At 41.5% G+C, this 23,092-nt stretch overlaps 1 protein-coding gene and 1 long non-coding RNA gene across 2 annotated transcripts; one reads left to right on the top strand and one right to left on the bottom strand.

Moving 5' to 3' along the window:
* Nucleotides 1–2,240: 2,240 nt before the first annotated feature.
* Nucleotides 2,241–11,673, bottom strand: LOC144462753 (uncharacterized). Its single transcript, XR_013490976.1, has 3 exons — nucleotides 11,539–11,673; nucleotides 6,878–7,011; nucleotides 2,241–3,841 (listed from the first exon to the last, which is right to left on the bottom strand). It is a non-coding gene; the product is annotated as an uncharacterized LOC144462753 (long non-coding RNA).
* Nucleotides 11,674–12,460: 787 nt separating this feature from the next.
* Nucleotides 12,461–22,188, top strand: ccnl1a (cyclin L1a). Its single transcript, XM_033630832.2, has 10 exons — nucleotides 12,461–12,847; nucleotides 13,098–13,172; nucleotides 13,938–14,047; nucleotides 16,078–16,198; nucleotides 16,412–16,476; nucleotides 19,036–19,135; nucleotides 19,294–19,398; nucleotides 19,645–19,898; nucleotides 20,032–20,130; nucleotides 20,298–22,188. The coding sequence occupies exons 1-10, from the start codon at nucleotides 12,476–12,478 to the stop codon at nucleotides 20,770–20,772; spliced, it is 1,776 nt and encodes a 591-aa protein (XP_033486723.2). The 5' UTR covers nucleotides 12,461–12,475; the 3' UTR covers nucleotides 20,773–22,188.
* The last annotated feature ends 904 nt before the right edge of the window (nucleotides 22,189–23,092 follow it).

The raw sequence follows: 23,092 nt of genomic DNA, 5'->3' as shown, positions 1-23,092 counted from the left end.
ATTATTAGCTGTCTGATAACGTTGTCAAGTGGAAGGGTCATGTTATCTATTACTGCTATGTTTGTTATGATGCAGAGAGCAGTCAGAAGTTGAACATTAGCAGGTACGTTGGACCTGCAGGCGAACAGCTCAGGGTTTGGGGAGACATAGAGGCAGGGACCTATTTGCATATCCATAGATCAAGTATACTAAATGAGCGGAAGGTGTAGAGCTACACCTAAGCCATTTTATGGCATGAAGTGGTTTTTTTTTCATGGCATAATCCCAGTGGCAACCACCAGGGCTGAAATTGAAGTCAACATAGAGGTGCCACAAACTGCAGTTCTTAGAATGGCCACTTGAGGCTGTCTCCAGGAGTGAGCCAATCCCCATAGACACCTATTGTTAAAATGCCAAACTTTACAGTAGAAATAAACATGTTTTAGCCTGGTACAAAAAGTGGTTTTGATCTCTATAGCTGACTCCTCCTTCATGACAACTTCTGGCTCCAAGAAAACCAAGATGGCGGTGTCCAAAATGCCGAACTCAAGGCTTCAAAACTGCAGTCCACAAACCAATGGGTGATTTTTACAGTCTATGGAAAAAACTTAAAATACACATATACCTTAAATATGTAATTTTGATGAACAGAGATGGGTTTTCAGGTTTAATCAATACCAAGAGAGGAACTTAAATAACTTACAGTCATTCTAGTATAATGATGATGATGATGATGAAATTTTTAAAGCTTATGAAAACACTTAATTGCACAGATGGACACACATGAGCACACACCCAAACACACTGTGAGTGCCCAGAAAGTCTGAATCTCTCCTCTCCCTCACTGTTTCGGTTTGTTTTGTCTCTCTGCACCACCCAACCCTCCCATCATCTTGTCTACCTGTGTCTAGAGGGCAGACGCCTGACCTTTAACCTCCCACTAACAACACTGCAGTCACACACATGCAAAGTCAGAGTGTAGTGTGTAGTGTTTGTGTGTGTATCTGCGAGTTATATGTTTTAACTGCATTTGGGTGTGTTAGACTCCCATAATGCAATCCTCAACGCATCTCTATGTTCCATACATGTTGATTAGGCTCTTTGACTGTGTTTTTGCACATGTGTTTATATAGTTGTGTATGTGTTGCCGCTGGAATGTGGTTTACAGTGTTAAGATTAAAAGCAGGGGCTCTGTGGGTCTGCGTGTGACTTCCATCTAATAGCCCTGTAATCCTGCTCTCACTAGGAGCCCCTAATGATGGCTGTCTCTCTCTACAGCTAGACTGGCATGCAAGACATCACACGCACTCGCACACACACACACACTTGCACACACACATGCAGGATCTAACACATGCCTGCATATAAACAGGCAGGAAGGAGACTTGCTCTCCAAGTCTTGCACACACACAGAAAGGAAGTGGCTGAACATGTGTGTGCAAACTGTCACACGCACTCTCACAATAATTGCATACAATGGCGTAAGGCGTGACACATTGAACATGGAATGTGGATACATTGGCAAATAGGCACTTATTAACACATACAAACGCTGACAATTACAAACACATAAAAAGAAAAACGTGCAACATATGAGTGTAAACACATTTACTACATGTCTTTCGTCACCGCGGATTTTCCTCCCGATTTGGACAATGCACAGAGAATCCTTCGTTAGAAATACACTGTATGTGCATTGACAGTCAGGCAGACATGGTAGATAGTGTACACAACATGTGCATACCTGACAGTTGAGAGATACATTCTGTATTTTACCCTCAGAAACACACACGATGCCCATTATAGCAACATATGCTTTGGATCATCCCTTAACTTGTAATTATTCTGCATGATGGCAACAGGGAGCTGTTCACACAGTGTGATTTATCAGACCAGGACCAAATTACTGGTGAAACTGACAGACTGGTGTAGTTGAAAAAAGCTCAGAAGTGATCATGTCTAATAATGCGCTTAATCAACTGTGACTAAGGGTGCTTTCAGACCTAGAGTTGTCTTGCTTTGGTCTGAATCAGGGACTAATTTGTTACAAAGCTGCATAATTGTCTAGAGTTGGTTTGTGTTCTCACGGCAGCATTTACAAGCAGACCAGATCAAATGCCTTGCGTGAGAAAGCTGCTCTTGATTGGTCAGAATTTCCATGTGGGAAAAATCCAGGAAGTAAACAAAACGTTGAAGAAGAGTACACTTGCAAGATAAATGTGACACTTTCTAATGTCACAATGGAGGGACAACTACGCAGGTTGATTTTAGCGCTGCTCATCGTGGACTATATTGCTGTCATTGTTCATTTTAGTCAAACCATACAGTTTGAAAACGAGGCGCGGCTCCAACTAGAAAACAATGTTTTGATGCATTGGATGTGCTGAATGTGCATATTAAGGCAGTACAGGAGGAGGTGCACATTAATAATCCTCCAGGACTGTAACATGCTCATGTTTAACCCAAACAATGTGTCATGTGACTGCAGTTGTTTCAGATCCAGGTTGGAACACGTTCTCACCACAAACGAACTGCACCAGAGTTTGTTTGTAACTGGATCAAGACCACCTCTTCAAGAAAGTCTCGGTCCTTTTTTAAGGGGGTAGGGGCTTAAAGAGACAGGTGCTGAATCGGCACAGACTGTATGAAGAGTAAAGCCTAAGTAGTAAAAACCCCAAACACAAGTACAAACCTGATAATGGACATATCAGGTCCCCTTTAAAGACCATATGTACCACATGTGTCTGATGAGTTGTATGGGTGAATTACATCAAGAGTCCATGCAGCCTGCCAACAGTCATCTTCCTGAATATTTCATTTAGTGTCTTTCAAATTCCACCATTTTGGGATGCATACAACAAATGTCAAACAGCAGATGGTCAAAATGACGTAAAGAAGCATTCCAATGGCACGTGTTTGTAATTAAATGAGCCAGTGATTGATAGGAAATACATGTAAAAGGTGGAGACTTAGAGTGAGTAGCGTTCCTTTTTCTGGCTGTCAAACAACAAGAGCTGTAGTTTGATTCAATCAGATCTGGTTCAGTGAGAGAGGCTCTATTTCTCAGTAGATCTGAGGATGTAAACAGTTTAATGTATCACATGTTTACCTCCCGGCACCAATAATTTTCTGTGTGATTTGGTTTTGTGATTCTGGAAAGACATGCACACACACTGCATATGTGTATATGTTTTAATCTGCATCTGTATGAACAACATCATCTCTATTTGAGGCTGTAGCTTGATGTGTTTGTATGCTGTGTTTCTGTGTGTAACATCTTGTGTCGCAAACTAATTGGTGACTATTACATCTATGTATTTTTTTTGATGGGTTAGTGCTTGGAGCTGTGCTGTACATGCTATTATTACTGGATCGCTGTGACTGTGTTAGGGTAGCTTGCCTGTGTGGGTCTTGTTGACCGAGTCTCTTTGATTATGTCAGTTACTCAGTGTCAGCGAGCTGCTCAGAATGACCACCTTTATGTTCCGCATCCAAGTGTGTTTCTCTCACTACAAAGAATGTCCATCTTAAATCGCTCAGCCTCATATTCTGTCTCAAGATGCTAACATCATAGTATTGCCACAAATAGTGGGTTTTGCTTTTCAGTTAATGTACCAGTAAAACATTTCTTTAAACCGGAAAAAGGTGAGGTTATCCTCTTGAAGGAAAGTGAATATTGTTTCAAGAAAGAATCAGTACTAATGAAAATTACTTGTTGAAATATTACTTCCTGTTGTACTCTTTCTCTTTTAACACACTTTAGGTGGTGTTATTCCAGGAAACACTAAGATACAATGACCGTCCCCTGCCTGCAAAGACGAAGACAGCAGCTGCAGCACAGATGGAGGAGGAGCAGGGAGTCCTGGAATGGAAACAAAGTCAAACATAGCGATGGAGAAGAAGGAAAGACATGTTATTTTGATAGTAATTTAATATTAATCGTATTATTTTAATAGTGTTTTTGTTGTTCCATTTGAATTTAATAATACAAGCAATTTAGTTACATATCGCTCCTATTGCCTACTCTAAAAATCACATGCACATACTTATGTAGACATTCACAAAAGAGTTGTACCGGACTCAAAATTATGTCAGTCAAATCAGATTCAGCTGTTCAATAGGAATATTCCATTATTCTTTTTTTTCATTTCATAGAAAGTTTTAAAGTTTAAACAGGCACAGCAGGACGTTTTGTGTGACAACGACATTCATGCAACATAGTACACAAGCTAACGGTGCTAACAATAGATCAGAAATGAGCAACAACATTTTTTTCCGACACTAGATATCAAATAAAATTCAGAGACTGTGTCGTATTAACTTGCCGTGATCTGTAAATTCACCACCTCTAAGCAGAAGAGAGAAGATAATGTTATTTCAGAGCCTTAAGGCCTCTACACATGATCAGCTGTAAAACCGCTTTGCGCTGGCTGTCCCATTGTTTGTCTATGGAGAGGGCGGCAACACCCGACAAAGCGCCACCACTACCCTTGGCGTCGCACACCATTTGGATTTTCCGCCCGAGCACTGCGCTCAGAGTTGAAATTATTTGAACTTTGACTGCGCCGCTGCGCCGCACCTGGCAGTGAGTGAAGCGCGTTGCTCTTATCATGTGAAGGCTGCTTTACAGTGCAAAATCCTGGAACCAAGCGTCCCCAGAAGTACACTGCACAGCACCCTGAGTAGCAGAAATACAAAAAACAAAAATGCTCGAATTGAAGCACTCTCAGTCGACTAAGGGGTCTCTGAACGATGATTCGAATCTTTTCAGGCTTTCAGGGGGCAGCCCTTATAAACACAAGACACAGCTAGCCCTTCTCATACAGCAGTAAACTCCCCAGACACACACTCTCTGACAGACATGCACTTGTTTTCTCACAACCCGACTCACGCAGTTTCAATAGCACGCACAGGATTTCACGGACAAACACCCACGCACGCACATAGTGTATACACATGCATGTACACACAGGCACATGCAAACACACACACAGCACACACACAGAGCACACACAGTCTGTCACAAGGGCAGGGCTGAAGGAGCATGACAGCGTGTCCCTTGCCACCCGTGGACACAAACAAAAGGCAGGCAAACACAAAAGAAACTGTAAGGCAAGCACCCCCAGACACACACACTCACTCACTCACACATGCACACATAACAATTACCCAGCCCTCACCCCCCAGGCATTGTGTGTTATTGACATCATTCACTCCGTGCAAGGTCTTTCCATCCCTCCCCTCCCTCTCTCTCTTCCTCTCCCTCCACATTCTGGATAAATAGGCATGATGGGAGAAATGCGTAAAGGGTGTGTGGCATGGAACTCATTTTCCCGCTTACTGGCACACATGGAAAGCTTTTAGCTCGACTTCCCCGTGTCCCTCTCTTCCAACCTATCTGTGAGTCAATGCACGTGCACGTTGTTCTCACAGAAAGGTGGGCAGATAATGATTTTATCCTGCCAACGTTTCCTCTGTTTGCCAAAACACACACATATGGTTTATCTGCTAAAAGTCCCAGTCTGTACGGAGAGGACATTCACAATCAACAATCCCCAGCTGCCCCTTTATGAAAATAAATAAAAAATAAAAACATATTCCATTAATGTGGCAAAGGTAGCGTTTTCTTTTGTGCTCTGCAGCTGACTTCTTGTGGCCTTCCTGTTTTTGAGAAAGTGATTGTGTGTGGCCTTGTGTGTGTTTACTCATTGCACGAGATTCTGCCATGTGCGTGTGTCTCCAGTGAGTGATTGTTTCTGTCCCAACACCACCAGGGCCTTTTTTTGCAATCAAGAAATTAGAGCTGCCCCCTGAAAGTCGGAGATTGGAATCATCAGTCAGAGACCCCTCAGGTGACTGGGATTGCTTCAAGTTGAACAGACACTTGTGTTTTTTACGGGTTTTGTTTTGGTTTTTTGGATGTCGTTGTGCTGTGCAGTTTATTGGCGGGGACGTTTGGTCCCCAGATTTTGCTGCGGAGTAAGTGCTTTTGACTTTTACGATACTCTTTGGTTCAGTCAGCCATGGACATGTTGCGGCAGCAAATACATTAAGAGATTTTTCACTGTGGGGCTCTGAAATAACAAAATCTTCTCTCTTCTGCAAAGAAGTGGTGAACTTAAAGCCCACGGCAACTTAATGCGACAAAGTCTCTGGCTTTGTTTGATATCTAGTGTCAGAAAAAAATGTTGTTGGACATTTCTGATTCATCGTTAGCGCAGGTAGCTTGTTTGATTACATAAATATCGTGGTTACACTGAACGACCTGCTGACTTTTGTTCAAACTTTAAAACATTAAACTTTAAAAGACAGGCTTCCCTAGTGTAATGGTTAAAGCACTCGTCTTCCATGTGGAAGGTCCAGGATTTGAAACCTCTCTGGGGTCGACGTCAGCAAAGGCATGTGGTCGCAAGACGTTCCAACCGCCAAATCAAACGGGATGAGATTCCTTAAGGAGACTTCGGGATAAGAAATTAACTCCGGAATCTGAGCTAAGTCCTGAAACGGGGAGTCTAAAGCCCATTGTAGACGGGAGGTTCCAGATGTAAAAACGTGTTCATATGAAATTTAAAAAGACGTCAAATATTCGTATTGAACAGCTAAATCTGATTCAACTGACGTAATTGTGAGTTAGGTGCAGCCCTACAAGTAATGTCACTGAAGGACATCGATTATACGGTCATCATCACAATGTAATGTGTCAATTTGCCAATTTCTGTTCCAAAATTAGTTTTTTCCTGTTGCTCTGCTGTGAGAAATAAAGAGTAAACTATTCTTCTAAAGCCTGTATTCATTTAACAAGTAACGAGTAAAAAAATAAAAAAGAGCTTGACAATTCATTCTTGACCTTTGCACAGCACATGACAAAATGGCCTCAACTAAAGGTTCACTTACTCACTTGTTCCAAAACTTCTGACCACATCACATGGTCTTCATCAGCAGGTGAAGTTTGCTCAGTTAGCAACTTTACATTATTCTGAGCACCTGTCGTCCACTTTGGCTCATACGTTGAGCCTGGCAGTTCATTCCTTACTAAGAAAAACAGCAAAAGAGGAGTAAGTGAGCTTTTGTCAACTTCAATTTAGATTTAAATTAGAAACTGTCTTATCAAAGAAACAAGACCATAAGGCCCAATCCCAATACACCCCCACCACTTAGCCCTTACCCCTCCATTTTGTGTATTCATGCCCAGGGGTAGGGTGTCCCAATTCTTGTTGGGAATGAGGGGTAGAGCAACAAATTGAGGTATTTGAGAGGCCCAATGCAAGTCACGTGTTATGAGAAATCAAGAGCAAGTGGCTGCATGAGCAACAAATGAAACCCACAAATGTGTTTTTCTTTTCATTAATAAAGATAATAAAACACAAAAGCCACTGTATTATCTTATTTTAATGTTGTAACAAAAGAAATGGCTAATATGCCAAGTCTTGATAGCTAACTAGCTAACATTACATTGTTATTGCTGATTTTGACATATTTTCATGTTGCGCACTCCCCCGTTGACGATAAATGGTAGTGAAGTAGCTGCACTTTCTACCGCTCCTCCAATATCAGTGCAGATTGGCAGGGTAGGAGCATAGGTTGCTAGATGCCTGGTAATGTAGCAGTGTTCTTTTTCATTTGATGACTTGTTTGCTCGATCAATGGCGTGAAATTTAAGTTGTGAATAAATCACGAGTGTCCTCACAACTGCAAAAGGATGCCTATGGCCTACGTGAGGTAAATCACCACTGCAGAAGACGGCATATTTGCAATGTTGTCACATCTGTTTAGGTAACAAGGGTCTTGAAGGGTTGTCTGATTTCATGTAGAAAGCTTTCAACCACTATTCCTTTTAACTCTGTTTTGAGGGGCATGGTGGCGCTCAGACATAAGTGAAAATATGAAATGGGATTGGACCTAAGAACTTTTAATACTTGACATTTTTAGATGTAACAGACACCTATGGTCAATTCCAAAACCGTATTATTATATTGAGCCCTACAGACTCTTTTCACAGCAGACATTTTGACTTGTCAAAGCAGCAAAAATACAAGCAGAATTAATACAGTGACATTAATGGTGACTAAATTCTATTTAGCTGCTCTCGCTGGGGCTCCAGTATCATGCGTGCTGTCTCACTGTCACACTGACATGGCCTGCCAGGTCACTTGAATAGAACATGGCCATCATGTTACTATTTACACCTCTACTTTTCCTGCTTTGACAGAAGTGTCTTTTCCATACACATGATAACTGCTCACATTCTCCCTGCACATGCACCTCTGACCGCTGACCTTTCCTTTTATCCCTGTTAAACTTTTTCCCTCCGTGACCTGCTTGTCTGCGGTGTGTTTGAAGAGATAACCTCTTCCTTTGCCAGTCAGAGGCATTAACACACTCTGCCTGCTCCTACTCCATCCCACAGTACACACTCTCCCTGTCTTTGACACAGTCAGTGTGTGTGCTCTGACCGCACACACTTTCTGTCTCCCTCAAAACACAAACACCCTCCTCCTTCTCTCTCTCTCTCTCTCTGTCTGTGGCACACACACACACACACACACACACACACACACACAGATCTGTGTCTTTGTCAATATTCTTTTCATCTCTTTGGCCTTCTTATTATTCAACCCCTCTGACCCTGTTGCTAAAAAGGAATTCCCACTCAGCCTCTCCTCCTCTGCTTTCTGTGCCTTCACTTTATTTTTGATCCACTCAGCTCTCTTTTCTACTCCCCCCTGCTCTTTTACTGGAGCCTTCTCCTTTGCTCGTGCCCTTGCTTTGTAGCCCTTGACCTGGTGTCCTTCCTGATTTGTGTGTGTGTGTGTGTGTTTGAGAAACAGCACTGGGGCATGTGTGTGAGACTCAGTCGAACACTCTCTACCTCTTGATGTGTGTGTAACAGGCACACGACATAAAGCCCCATTACGTTGACACGAATGATCACTCTTAAACATTCAGATTTAATCACCCTTAACAAATGCCCACACGCACAAACATTCATATGTACACACACACACACACGCATGCCTTGCACACACATTTGGAGTGTGATCTCCTCGCAGCAATTATCATAGCAGGGCAGGCATGCACACGTGTCCCTGTGGAATCTGTGCAAGTTGCTGGTAAACACACACACAGTCACACACTCCAGGGAGTGGTGTGTGTGTGTATAACTAAGCCCTTGTTCGTCACTGGGCGTCCCTGAACGCCTCTCTCCTGCGTCGTTATGGTCGTTCCGGAATTCTGCCGTCCCGTGAGCCCTCCCACACCCTATAATTAGTGTCACCAGGGCAACCGGAGAAAGAATGCTCAGTATTCTTGTCGTCGTGGTAACTGCGTAAGTGTGGGGGCCGGAGGTGCTGGTTGTAGGTGTTGGTTAATGACAGGGACAATGAGACCTCAGTCTGCCACCTCATGTGGCATATTAGGAAAAGTGTGGTAGGTAAATCCATGCGTGTGTGTGGATATCTGTCCGTCCCTTACATGCCACACAGAGACCCCTATGCCATGTTTGCATGGTTACAGCTATTGCTTCCAATAGCTTCATATGCATGCAGACACACACATGCAACCTCAGGAAATAACCAACCATGGCAGGATTAAACTGTTAGTGGGACCCAGGGCAATAATTTGCTCTTGGTCTCCTACTGACCCCCCACTTCCTCCCGCTGTGAGTTCTATATGTGCCCCGTCGTCCCCATGTACACTGCACAACTAAACCCAGTCAAAAACCAGAGCTCCTGATGCTGGAAAACTACCCAGCCCCAGGATTGCTGTGTGTCAGTTAGTTTGCGGTAATTTGATTATAAACATCTGCATTTCAGAGTATGCACCATGTGAGCATAATACAAACCAGTTCAGTAGGTCACAAGATGAATCTGAGTTGTTTTGTTACATACATTTAAATTCATCCCATTTTTTTTGTGAAATATTAGTATAAGATAGTTTTACCTCCAACAAATATTCAAATTAAACAGTCTGAGAGGGTGAAATCACTGTGATGAGAGGTTGCAAGTTAACACTGCTTCACTTCAAGGAGCCAAAATGTCAGAAACCACTGATAATTACAAATTAATTGAGGTCTTAAAATAACGTTTTGACTTTCTACAAGACAGAGCCTCAAGTTTAAGTAACAATGCAGAATCCACCACAGTTTATATTTTACTTCAGTGGTTCAAATTCCTTAACAAATTTGCCATTAATCAATTACCAATTGCCAAACAGCTTGCAGTAAATTTGGGTTTCGGGGCCCTGTGCAGGCCAATTATTCTCTTTGCCAGCAACCAACAGAGACATATGGCAAGCCGTTTTAACATTTAATCGCTAAGTCTGACTATCCGGAATACCATTATAGATAGCAACAACATCATTTTGACTAGTAGTAATGTCATTGTGACTAGTATGAATTTTAATTGAAGATATCTATAACGTCATTCTGACTAGTCAAAACTGAATTACAGATATATATAACGTCATTCTGACTAGTCAAAACTACAGTTACAGATATCTGTAATTCAGTTTTGACTTGTAAGATTCAAACTATTTTTGCCATTCATGTGTATGGGGTTTGTCATTATAGATATCTACAATTACATTATGACTATCTATAATTCCAGTTTGAGATATCTACAACGTCATTTTGACTAGTCATAATTCAGTTGTAGATATCTACAACGTCATTTTGACTAGTCATAATTCAGTTACAGATATCTTCAACGTCATTTTGACTAGTCATAATTCAGTTACAGATATCTACAATGTCATTTTGACTAGTCATAATTCGAATTCTAGATAACTACAACGTCATTCTGACTATCTGAAACTCAATTCAAGATATCTAGAAAGGACCATGTAGGTATCTTCAATTGATGATAATTAAAGATATCTTGAACGTGAATTATGACTAGTCAAAATTAAATTGTAGATATCTCAAACTGGAATTACAGATATCCACAATTCAGTTGCAGATATCCGCAATAACAATTGCGGATATCCGCAACTACATTGTCGATATCTATAATGACAAACCCCATACACATGAATGGAAAAAGTAGTTTGAATCTTACTAGTCAAAACTGAATTACAAAAATCTAATTACAGATATCTTGAATAAGAGTTTTGACTAGGCAAAAGTATGTTGCAGATATCAGTAATGAATATCCAGTCTAGAGACAATGTTACTTACAGAAACACACTTACATGCTACCAGTACAGGCCCATAAGTTACTTGTCGGCAGTACAACTGTGTCAACCATTGCAAAGACTGTACTGTAGCATTGGGTCGTTGGTGGGGAACTGGTACAAGGTCAGCGTATGAGTCTTTACAGGACAGACTATAATTACAGGAAGCTCACTGCTTCACCTGGGGCACAGATTTTTAGAAACCTCAACTGATGGGTCTCTAGTTCTCTCTGCTGTCTGTTTTTAGTTACTGCAACACTTCAGGATACAAAGTCCTGGGGGCTGGCTGAACAGTGAGTGAACACAATGTTCCATGTACTCAGTGTTCTTAAGAAGCTGCACCTTTGACACAGCCCATGCCGGGGGCTTAAAAGTAACTTGATAATTTACCTTACTCCATTTTGCTTTGTTCTCCCCACTGAGGTTGCTGTAAAATTACAAAGTTGATGTATAAGTACTGACTTCCGGTACACTGTGTGTAAATGACGCATAATGATTTCATAATATAATCTGTTGAGGCCCTCATATGACACCTTTCTGTTTTTTTCTCTTAATTGGCGGATGGATATGTTCCATGCGTGAGAAGTCCGGACTTTCCCGTAAAATACGTCACTAAAACCGTTGGTGGTGAGTCGCTTCCTCCTGTTGCCTTCGGGTGATGCCGGAAACTAAACACTCACTCCAATAATGAACACATAATAAGATGTTCAGTATTGCTAACATGTGATGTGACATTTAAGAAACCAAAAAAATGGGAATATTGCTGTAATTGATTATAAAACTGAGCCTCCATTTAGTAAAAACTTCCGCTTGTTGATTAAAGTAATTGAGACACGTCAGTCACATGCCTAACATGCATTTTCTGGTATTTTCTTAATGTTTGCAGAATCAGGGGATCGGTAAAGATTTATCATAATATTGACAACTTTGAGCAGCAACTGTTTTTGTTTGTTTAAGGGTTAATTTGTTATTATTTGTCATCTAAAATACTGGTCACCTGGGGAAAACTGAGCTCAAGTGGAGTTATTGAAGGAGGCATGAGAAAACAAAGGAGACATTATTGTTTCTCAGGTCTGTCTATAAATTATTTATTTGTCTAATACGTGAGAACTTTGTCAGAGTGTACGATTAAAACCTCTATACTGGTAATATAAAAAAAAACAAAAATAAGAACGGGTAAATAGGTGACCGATTAATTAACAGTGAGAGTTTTTAATACATATTACATTCTACTACGGTTTGTGAACATTTAGGGAAAAAGATTTAATTTTTGTTATTGAGGGGCTTTTATTTTATCTTTAATTGAGGGACTATTTTACCACCGCGGATGCGCACAAACGTTTGCGTGACGACAGGATGGTACGTCACATACTTTGTCATTCACCCTGCTCCGCCGTCGTTCCGTCGAAGCTGGCTGAGCCGTAGCTGTTTGCTGATAATCGCCGTTTTTCGGGTGAAGATGGCCGCAGGTCCTCTCTCTGTATCCTCCAACGCGTCCACAAACAACGATGGCATTCTCATTGGTGACAAAGTTTATTCGGAAGTGTACCTTACGATCGACAACTCGCTCATACCGGAGGAAAGGCTTTCCCCGACGCCGTCGATGCTCGACGGCCTCGACCTGAACACAGAGACCGACCTTCGCATCCTTGGATGTGAACTGATTCAGTCGGCGGGCATTCTTCTCCGGTTACCACAGGTTAGTCCTCTCAAATAAACTCACTTCCCTTATATTATAATGTCGGTGTGTGTTTTATTCACAACAAGCACAAGATGAGTCGTGTTTGTTCCGGTCCTCGCGACACGGCCTGGTTGTTAGCTGTTTGCTAATGTTAGCTCTTCAACGTTGGCGTGGTGTTAGTCAAAATGGCGGCGGTCCATTGTGCAAGGTTAGGCCGGCTTATACAAGACAAAGTACTAACGTCATGCTCTGTATTTTGTCTGGGCAGGTGGCAATGGCAACGGGGCAGGTGCTCTTCCATCGTTTTTTCTACTCCAAGTCCTTTGTGAAGCACAGTTTTGAGGTAAGTCAGCTGTTGAGAAAAACCTCATTGTCACGCCGCTGATAATGTTAGCATAGCATAACGTTATGGTTACGTTCGTGGCAGCCATATTGTCGATACGTCGAGTTTCTTGAACTACTGTAAGACAAAGAGGGAACATACTGGATATCAATACGGAACAAATCAAAAACCAAAAAGTACATTGACAATATTTAATTTGTTTGGTATATTAATGTTCTATAGATGTACATTTCTTAAAGTATTCAAGTAATGACTTATCAAAGACACTATTAAAACTTTTTTTGAAAATCAAAATGGTGGTTGGGTAGCTGGTCAGGGCTTACAGTCTAATTGGAATTAAGCTCAGTAACGTAATAAGTCTGTCTTAATTGATTGTATGAGATGGACTGAGAAAGCAAAATTAAAGTGCTGGTCTCCAGAAGTCGCAAATATATAAATAAATCTTCCATCACACTTGTGTCATATGGACAATGTGATGAACTGACGTTATGATACAAAAGTCATGTATCATGTTGTATTAACGCAGTGCTGCTGACAGATATAAAGCATCTCGCACAACAACCAGTTTTCTCACAGATATTAAAATTGTAGCCGAAACAGTATCAACAGGCTAGATATAACAAAACCTATTGATGGTTGACATTTAGGTCTCTTAAATTAATGTTAATTCAAATTTACTGGTCACATACTTTTTATCTCTGGCTGTACATTTTAGGTTATTGAACTCTTTCTTCCCACTTTCTGCTTCAATTATCTTCTCTCCAGATTGTTGCCATGGCTTGCATCAACTTGGCCTCCAAGATTGAGGAAGCCCCGAGACGAATACGAGACGTCATCAATGTGTTTCACCATCTGAGACAGATCAGAGGCAAAAAGTAAGTATCGCATTTGAATCCAGTTTTCTCTTTTGGGAAACAGTAAATGATAATTTTTGTTGTATGGAACATGTTGCATTGCATTGTTTTTTGTTTTATTCAATATAATGTTGTATGATGTCAATCTGTTTTTGCTGTGAAAGTGCTCTTCTGTTTATCCATGTACTCTAAACCATTTTAAAACTTTTCAGTTTCCGCTTCACTGGTAGTTTCAGCAGTGTAATTGTCTACATATAACATCTGAGTTTGACATTACACTGAAATTTAAATCTCAACAAACTCACTGTAAAAAAATGGTATGCATTATAAGCATGAGGACAAGGCACCAGCGCTTTCTTTGCTTGTGCCCTTGTCTTCATAGAAATCTGTTCATGTTAATACTATAAACCTTGGTATTAACTTGGCTTCTTTTTTCCCTTGCAACCAACTAACAGCGACCAGCTACATTTACCAAAGCCTGGGTGATGTGGAATGGTACGTAAGATGAAGCAGTCGGCATGACAACCATGATGCAAGGGGGTCTCTCCACCCCCAGGGCCACCCCACCCCCTCCTGTGGGAGACGCCCGTGGTCTGAGCCACCGTGGGGCACTGGGATCGGGGATGACAGGTTGGCCGAAGGTCCTTGGCCCCCGGGGCGCCTTGAGGACTCCTGTGGTTCAATCTTAAGCTTTGGGTATCTGTCCGTATATCTGTGGACCATTGGGTAATGTTGTCTCCTTTACTGACTGCTCCTCACCATGCATTTTGTTTGTGCTTCAAGAGTAAAACCCCATTCACCAACTGTTACCCATGGCTTTAATAAATATATCACCTTGATTGTTGAAGTTAGGATAATAATTGGATAGTTGTAGTCCAAGCAAGTTAAGTTTTTGTTTAGGGTCAGTGCATGCACTGTAGCTTTTGATAGTTTGGCATCGTCTGTAGTTAATTTGAGTCGGCATTCAAGTAAATGTACCAGTAACTGTGATGCACCTGTCACAAGTTTGTTCATTAGATTTGGATTTGGACATATTTAGCTCCAGATATCACACTGATAGGTTTTTTTTTTACCATGCATGTGGTTTATGGCATGACAATATTCACATTTAGATGTTTCTGATTTAAGACCTCAAAATACAGAAGTGAGTTGTTGGTTGTTGGTTCTGTTTAAATGCTGAATCACTACTCATACGTGCTGGAAGTGGTAGAAGGAAGTCAGTCTGATTTATCAAGTTCTGTTAAATCTGTTGTGATGTAGATCATAAATAGTAAATGGTATATAAAGAAGGAGGCTGTCAGGTTACAATAGGAAGGCTAACACAGTGTGTAAACATTTACAGTTCGGAATGCATGTAATCCATGCTTTTGATTTTAAATAGGTGAGGCATTGTAATGATTGCTAGAAAACTGCCGTTTGTAGATCTGTTTGTCTGCATCAGTAGTATCTAAAATAATATGGTGTTTGCAACAGAATATTTCATATTTCATTTATTTAGGTCGGTATATCATTTGGTTTGCTGTGACAGCAAAATGTAGTCATAGGACAGAGAAAAATGCATTTTCACTGAACTTTTCTTGTTTGAATCTGGATATCCTGTTATATTTTAGTATAAATTGAGTATTTTTTTTGGTTTGGCTTAGTTAACAGTATTAATTACACTGATGTATGCAGTACATGAGAATAGGTGTGAATTACTTGTGACTCATTGTAGTTGTTTTGTCTTTTTAGTTCACAGTTCATGCTTGTAGAGGGAAATGTTTCTGTGTGGTGATGTAGTGATGTGACTGACGGTATGAGTTGATATTTCTGTTAAAGCTATGACACAGGGTGAATGAGGTCAAGAGCTGTCTACAAATCCCATTTGCTTTCACTGGAACCACAGGAGCCCACAAACCCCAGCAAACTGTCAGGCATGCTAACAGTTAGACCTGTTGCTTTGAGTTGGTTGAAACGGAAAAAAAGAGTACAAGAAACCAAAGGGCACTTTCATTCATTATTTATTTCGAAAGGGGGAAACATTATTTTATTTTGATTCCTTTATAAACCAGGACTCCAAGTTCATTGATACTTGATCAGAACTACATAAATACCAAAAACCAAGTCATCAAAGCAGAACGGCGGGTCCTGAAGGAGCTGGGCTTCTGTGTGCATGTCAAGCATCCTCACAAGGTGAGTTAAAGCCACTTTCATAACTATTTAAATTCTGTAGCACAGTGACGTTAAGCTATTGAAGCTACTAGTTTGATTCTTCGTGCAGATGCAACCACACAGGAAGCAGCTTTAGCTGACTAGTCTCACTTCTCAGAACAGGCTTGAGGTTGAACAGTGTCACACCTGGTGGTGTTTCCGTGTTTTTAACATTGAGTCATTTTATGATTCCAGGTTATCGTCATGTATCTTCAAGTCCTGGAATGTGAGAAGAACCAGACACTGGTCCAGACCGCCTGGTAAGTTCCTTCCTAGTTCCCTACTGACCACCCCCCACGGCAGCAACCTGTGTCATGTCTGCAAGAAGTGCCACCAGACCTGGGCTAAAAATGAAGTTGAAAGAGTTTCAAATGGTTGAATCACTTGAAGAGCACTTGATTTATCTGCTAGGATCTTGGGACACCCCCATATGTGGAAGCAACACCTGTCAGATAAGTAATATGGAAGTGCCCCTCATGTTTTGAAGCACAAATTTGAAAAGCATTCAACGAACATTTTGCCCAGGTCTGACCGCGACGTTCCCTCACTCCATTTTAACCCTTCCACCTCTTTTTTTTCTGATGGAGCAATTTGTTTTATTGCAAACCTGTTTCGTGTCTCACTCTCTTGTCTGCCCTTACATGGCTTTGCTGTAAAGTCTGTTTGATATGCAGTGCCCAGAGAACTTGGTTTAACTTTGTCCTTTCTCTCTACTCTTTGATTAAAGGGTAGTCCATGCTGGTAAGTCACATAAAGAACCTCTGAACTCTGCCTCCTCCAACCACATGACCTCAGGAAGCTCCCCCCATTGGCTGGCTGCCCCTCTCCTGACAGCCAATCCCAATGCCGAGATTCACTGAAGGGGGCGGGCGGGCCTTTCCCAACAGCCAGCATCGTCTTGTTTTCTCTTGGGTGTCCAAAAGGATTTGTATTTGTTGGTCTTGCTACAAAGGTTTCAACTGTAATGCCCATTTACTAAGTAGCAACATATACATTTATATTCTTTTTTCTAGTTTACTTGCATCTAGCATTGAAGTAAACTTAGCCACAACAGAATAACTTTTTTTTTTACCAGTATACCTGCCTATTTTTTTTATATTTTCAGTAGTACACTTTGTCCTGTCCCCAACTGACGTGGTGTCCAGACATGTGTCTATCTTACAGGCTGATCCGGTTTTGCCTCCAAGGACCTGTCTCACCCACGCAGCAGTCAGAATCCAACGGCCATGTGTTATCCGTAGTAGCGTTGGCATAGCAGTTTTACAGTGACCTGCCAAAGTGCAGGGCAGGTCATTTGATGAAGGCAGGTTAGACTGGAAGTAATCCCTGTGTGGCAGGTTGTCAACAAGTACTTGTGGCAAACACCCAGTGGACCAGTACATGCAATTTGAATGGGTGGAAATTGACACACACAATGTATGCATTTGGAGAAGTGTCACCACTTAAAAAAAAAAAAAAGAAAGAAAGGGGGACATTTCACTGCTTTGTGATTAGTTGTAGTGTTTTCCCTGGTTGTAGTTCCTTTTGACATTAATCTTAATGGGATCAGTGTTAGTTTATCGGGGTCTTACCATCATGTCATGTTATCACATGTTTTTGTGTCTTCAGGACTTCTATGTTTCTTACGGACATAGATGCTCACACCACCCTGTACTTGCCTGATTCATATCCTGGCCAGTTTGTCTTTCCTAATGCTCTCCCCATGGCTAATCCAATTTGTCCATTGTCCCAGACAACCTACTGACACATAATCTGTTTTGGTGCACAGAGGTTTCACTCAGCCTAAGTAGTGAGGCATAGATTGCCACCTAATGTCTTTTAGATAGTTAAAGGGGAATCGGGTTGCAGACGGGTACAATCAGTGGTCTTACAGGGGTCGTTTCAAATGATGGCTGGAAAGCATTGACGTATTTTAACCTTCCAATCAGCGTTAAAGGTTGCAGTCCTTATGGCTCAGACACAGAACGTTCAAACTTTTGTGCTGCTATTAGACCAATGCTGCATCATTTGATCACCTCAACATGACACTGACTACAAAATCTAGCTGTTGTGCATGCCACCATACATGCTGTGCCTCCCTAGTCCCTCAGATATAACAATCTGAAAGTGGCAACTGCATTCTTGATGAATGTGTTGCATCCTCATGCCTGCATGTCCCCCCTCCCCTCCTACAAGGCATGTGTCATTGTCTCAATCATCATTAGTCTTAATCTAGTTACACTATAAGGTCATAGTGTGGAAAAATGGTCTTGGCAGGTCTTCAGTAGTTTTTTTCCCTCCCCCATTTGTGTCTTCATGCTTTACCTGTGACATACAGCACTCCCATGGATGCCCCAGAGAGAAATGGACAAAGTTAAATTCAACAGATAAAAACGCATATCGCTCTTCAGTACTGTGTAACTTAAGAATGTGTAACTGCTTTTGTTATAGCTATCAGGGCTCATGATTAATTTGATGTCATCAGTGCCTCTAATGGTCAAATCCACAGCAGCTGATTGTTCAGCACATCAGTTAGTGTTGGTGCTTGTTTAGAAGTCACCCACCACAAGTTTTTTGGTGGTGAAGATTTCCTATTAGTAAGATTTTCCTAGGGTATTATCAGTGATTAATAATCTTAATCTTTATTACAAAATAGAATTTTAAAGCCCTGGTGAGTAGTTGGCATTTTAGACGAGAAATGTTTCATATTACTGACCTACAGTAACAACTTGCAGTTAAAGCTGTGACAGGTCTTAAAAGATGTGGGAATGGGTGAGAGGTGGCTTTGTTTAGAGAAGATGCTATGTTTTTGTTTCTATGTGTTCTTTTTGCCTCTATAGGAACTACATGAATGATACGCTGAGGACAAATGTGTTTGTGAGATTCCAAGCCGAGACTATTGCCTGTGCCTGCATATTCCTCGCTGCCCGAGCCCTGCAGGTAAGAGGAACTGTTTTGATAAAACACATTTTCACCTTGCCATTAATTCTTATTTTGCTGGTTTTGTTTTCACACCAAGTGTGGTTACATCACATCCTCTGTAGCTTTACAGTGTAGTCCCTCCAAATGTTTCAAACTAACGTGAATGTTTTTCCCAGATACCCCTGCCATCCAGACCTAATTGGTACCTGCTGTTTGGAGCCAGTGAGGAAGACGTGAAAGAGGTCTGCATCACCACACTTAGACTCTACACCAGGAAGAAGGTAGGCTTTTTTCTTTGAGAGAGTACTATATTAGTAATTTCAGACACTGTGTTTCTAAACCCCGTGTAAATGTGCCACAACATCAGTCTACTAAGCTGTAAACAACTCTGGTATAGACTTAATTGCTGTACACCTTCAGGGAAACCAGCTGTCACTATGAACCTATTGACAGCAGTCTGATAAACCTACCGGCTCACAGAGCCAGTACTCTGTGTTGTGTGTAAACTCAGTGTGATTCTTCCCCAGCCTAACTATGATCACCTGGAAAGGGAGGTAGAGCGGAGGAAGACGTTTTTGGCAGAGGCCAAGCTGAAGGCTAAAGGCCTGAACCCTGACGGTACCCCTGCACTGTCCACGCTGGGCGGCTTCTCTCCTGCCTCCAAGCCCTGCTCCCCAAATGTGGTGAAGGTGGAGGAGAAATCCCCAAACCCCCAGACCATTAAACCAGTCAAGAAGGAGCCAGACAGCCGGACCCAAGTCAACAAAAGTCCACACAATGGGTGAGAAGGAAACGTATTGTATTGTACTGTATTTCAGTGTTAGTCGTCCCCACATGTATATTTTTGCCTTCATTAAGGTTTTAATCTTTTCAAATCTTGTCTTTTTAATTTCATAAGCCAATTTTTTTTCCAGTTTGAGAAAAGAGGTGAAGATTGGGAGGAACAGCAGGAGCGGAAGTCGATCTCGTTCAAGAACACGTTCCAGGTCCAGATCTCGCTCCCCTCGCAGACAGTAAGATCACTTACGATATGTAAAGACATTATAGTATACTGCTCTAAGTGTTGACATGATAGTCTAACTCTTAACTTTGAATATAATAGGGATGTATTAATGTCTCTTACTTTTGTTAAACTAGCGGAATCTATTTCTCATCTTCTTCATTTCTCTTGTTTCCACAGTTACAACAGCAGACGCAGTCGCTCAGGGACCTACAGTTCTCGCTCACGTTCTCGCTCACACAGTCGCAGTCCATCACCTCGGCGACACCAGCCCTCACCCCTCCTCCCCCACCTCAAGTCCAAGACCAGCCACCATGGCAACAGCGACTCCAAGCCCAGCGGGCGCCACAGCAACAGCGGAAGCGGATCTGGCCACAAGAGGAAGCGCTCACGCTCTCGGTCCCGGTCCCGCACTCCAGTCAAAGTAGACAGGGACCGGGACAGAGAGAGGGAGCGTGAGAGAGACAGAGACCGCGGTTCCTTTGACCTTTCTACAAAGAAACACAAACACGAGCGAGGAGGCAGTCACCGAGGAGACAGGAGAGAGAGGGAGAGGTCTCGGTCCTATGACAGGGACAGAGAGAGGGAGCGTAGCCACAAGAGCAAACACCACAGCAGTAGCGGACACTCAGGACATAGCCGTCACCGCCGCTGAGACAGCACGCACACCAACAGGCAAGATCTAGGACTGATAGTCACCCAAGTATTTTCAGTATACTCAAAATAAAATCCGATTGGGCATGTTCTCTGAAGCTGTTGAATACAGTCAAGTCAGTAAATATCAGTGTAACTCCTGGTGTGTTTATTTAATGAAGTCGTGTTAACAGACACATCTTGCAAGTATTTCAAAAGACGTTGCTGACATGTCTTGGGGGGGCTGCAACCAAGAACTTGCAAAAATCTCCACGTATTGAGCAAACTGCAGCTGTTAAAGCCAAAGCTGCACCTCTGCCACGATTCAGAGAACCTGCCTTCTTTGATTGTATTTTGGGCATATTACCAGCCTCATGCCCACAAAGTTGGGTTTCTGGGTTTCTCATATGCATCATGAAAATCACCATTTAAACTATATGATTTACAGGAATGTTAATTCTCTTCAACCTTTTATTTATTTGGTCAAAGCCAAATAGCAAAACAGTTTTATTATGAAGTTGTTGTCCCTATGAAAGACTGTAATACAACCTTGACATTGGAGGCATTTACGGAAACACTGACATTGCCTGAGTCCTACACATAGCGTTTGCATGCACAGATGTCTTGGTGATAGAATATTCATTGCTTTGGCTCTCACTTACACAACAGCACACCTGTAGCTGATATTTGGCAGAGGTGTTTTATGTTGTGTTAGTACAGATTGAATGTGTGTCTGAGGAACCCAGGCTGCTGCAGAATCTACCAGCATTTAGTGGACTGTTTGTAGGTTTACTAGCCTTTTGTCACCCAGGTCAGTCATGATCAGTGGTCAAGGAAAGGCACCAATGCAGTGTGACTTCAGTCCCAGACCTGTTGTCGTCGTCCTCTCCACCTATAGGGTTTTTTTTTTTTTTTTCAGTTTCCCATGATACCTCCGCCCCTCACATCACTGTCATCCCTCCAGCCTACCCTTATGTTCTTGGTTTTACATGTAAAGTTATGGACTTTAGGAAAATGAAACTTATTTACAGTGTAAAGACGGATCGATATCTGCTGACAAAATGTGAACGCTTTGATTTTTAAAAGCGGACTGCTCAGTGGAAGGATGGAATGAATAAATGTAAAATAAAAGCGATACTTCAGGAAAGATCAATGTTTGCACATTAAGGGACTGGTGGGTGAGTGGTTTTTGTTTCTTTTTTCTTTTATTTTGGACAGATGTATGTTGCTAAAGCTGTGTTTTGTACGGTTTCAAAAGAGCTGACTCGTTATAGACATGATTTTTCTTTGTTTTGTTTTTTTGTTTGTTTTTTTTCACAGCAGGGGATGCAGACTTGAGCTCAAAAACTTTAGGGTTGTCAATTTGTTACACTGGTTTTTAGTCTGCATGTGTCCATGTCCAATTTTTATTCAATAATAAATGAGTTATGCCACTGAACTGTCTGGTCTTTATTGAACTGGTGCCTGTCACAACTAAATCCTAATGAGCAATATAACTAAAAGTGTTGTAATATGAGTAAAAACCATTGATCGGGATTATTATTATTAAGAGCATGCTATTTCAACTGCCATCTCAAAATGCCTGTTGTAAGTAGAGGCAAAGTTATAGTTACAGTCAAGATGTACTTGATTTGAGTCCTATCTCCCCCCAGTGTCCAAGTCAGTTTTGCATGAGGTACAGTTTTTAAGAGTATGTTATGACAGCCAGAGGGTGCTGTTGGCCTTATCAAGACTTGCCATATTTGGAGCTGACTCCTGAGACAACTCCATGGTGATGGTTCAGGGGACACATCCACATTGGCTACTCACTGTCTGCCTCCCTGTTCCCAGCATCATTGCTCCATCTCTGGAAACTGAGACCAGAATATTGTACTTTTTACTCCACTGCATCAGTTTTAAAGCCTTAGTTAACTAGTTGCTTTGCAGATTCAGATGAACACAAAATATGAATGAAGTATATTGTATTTTTAAGTATTAAAATACCCAGCACTATCCAGCTGCAACATCATAGTAAATACATTTATGCATCAATAATTATAAACTCATAATACCAGTATATGATCATGAATTGAATATCTCTACATTCGATATTTAACGCATATTGTGATGCTAATACTGGTGTACTTTTACTGGAAGTAAGAGTTTGAATGCAGTACTTTTACTTGTCACAGAGTATTTCTACACCGTATTATTGCTTCTTGGACTTTAGTACTTCTTCATCCACTGGTGATAACATCTGCCGGAAAGCCCAATGGCATGATGAACATACACACTGACAACATTGTCAAATGACTTGAATATAGTGACACAGGAAGCCAGTCCACACTCTGCCAGAGCATTAG

Source organism: Epinephelus lanceolatus, chromosome 4 (genome assembly GCF_041903045.1).
Source record: "Epinephelus lanceolatus isolate andai-2023 chromosome 4, ASM4190304v1, whole genome shotgun sequence".
Lineage (NCBI taxonomy): Eukaryota > Metazoa > Chordata > Actinopteri > Perciformes > Serranidae > Epinephelus > Epinephelus lanceolatus.
This window is presented reverse-complemented; position numbering and strand designations above follow the sequence as displayed.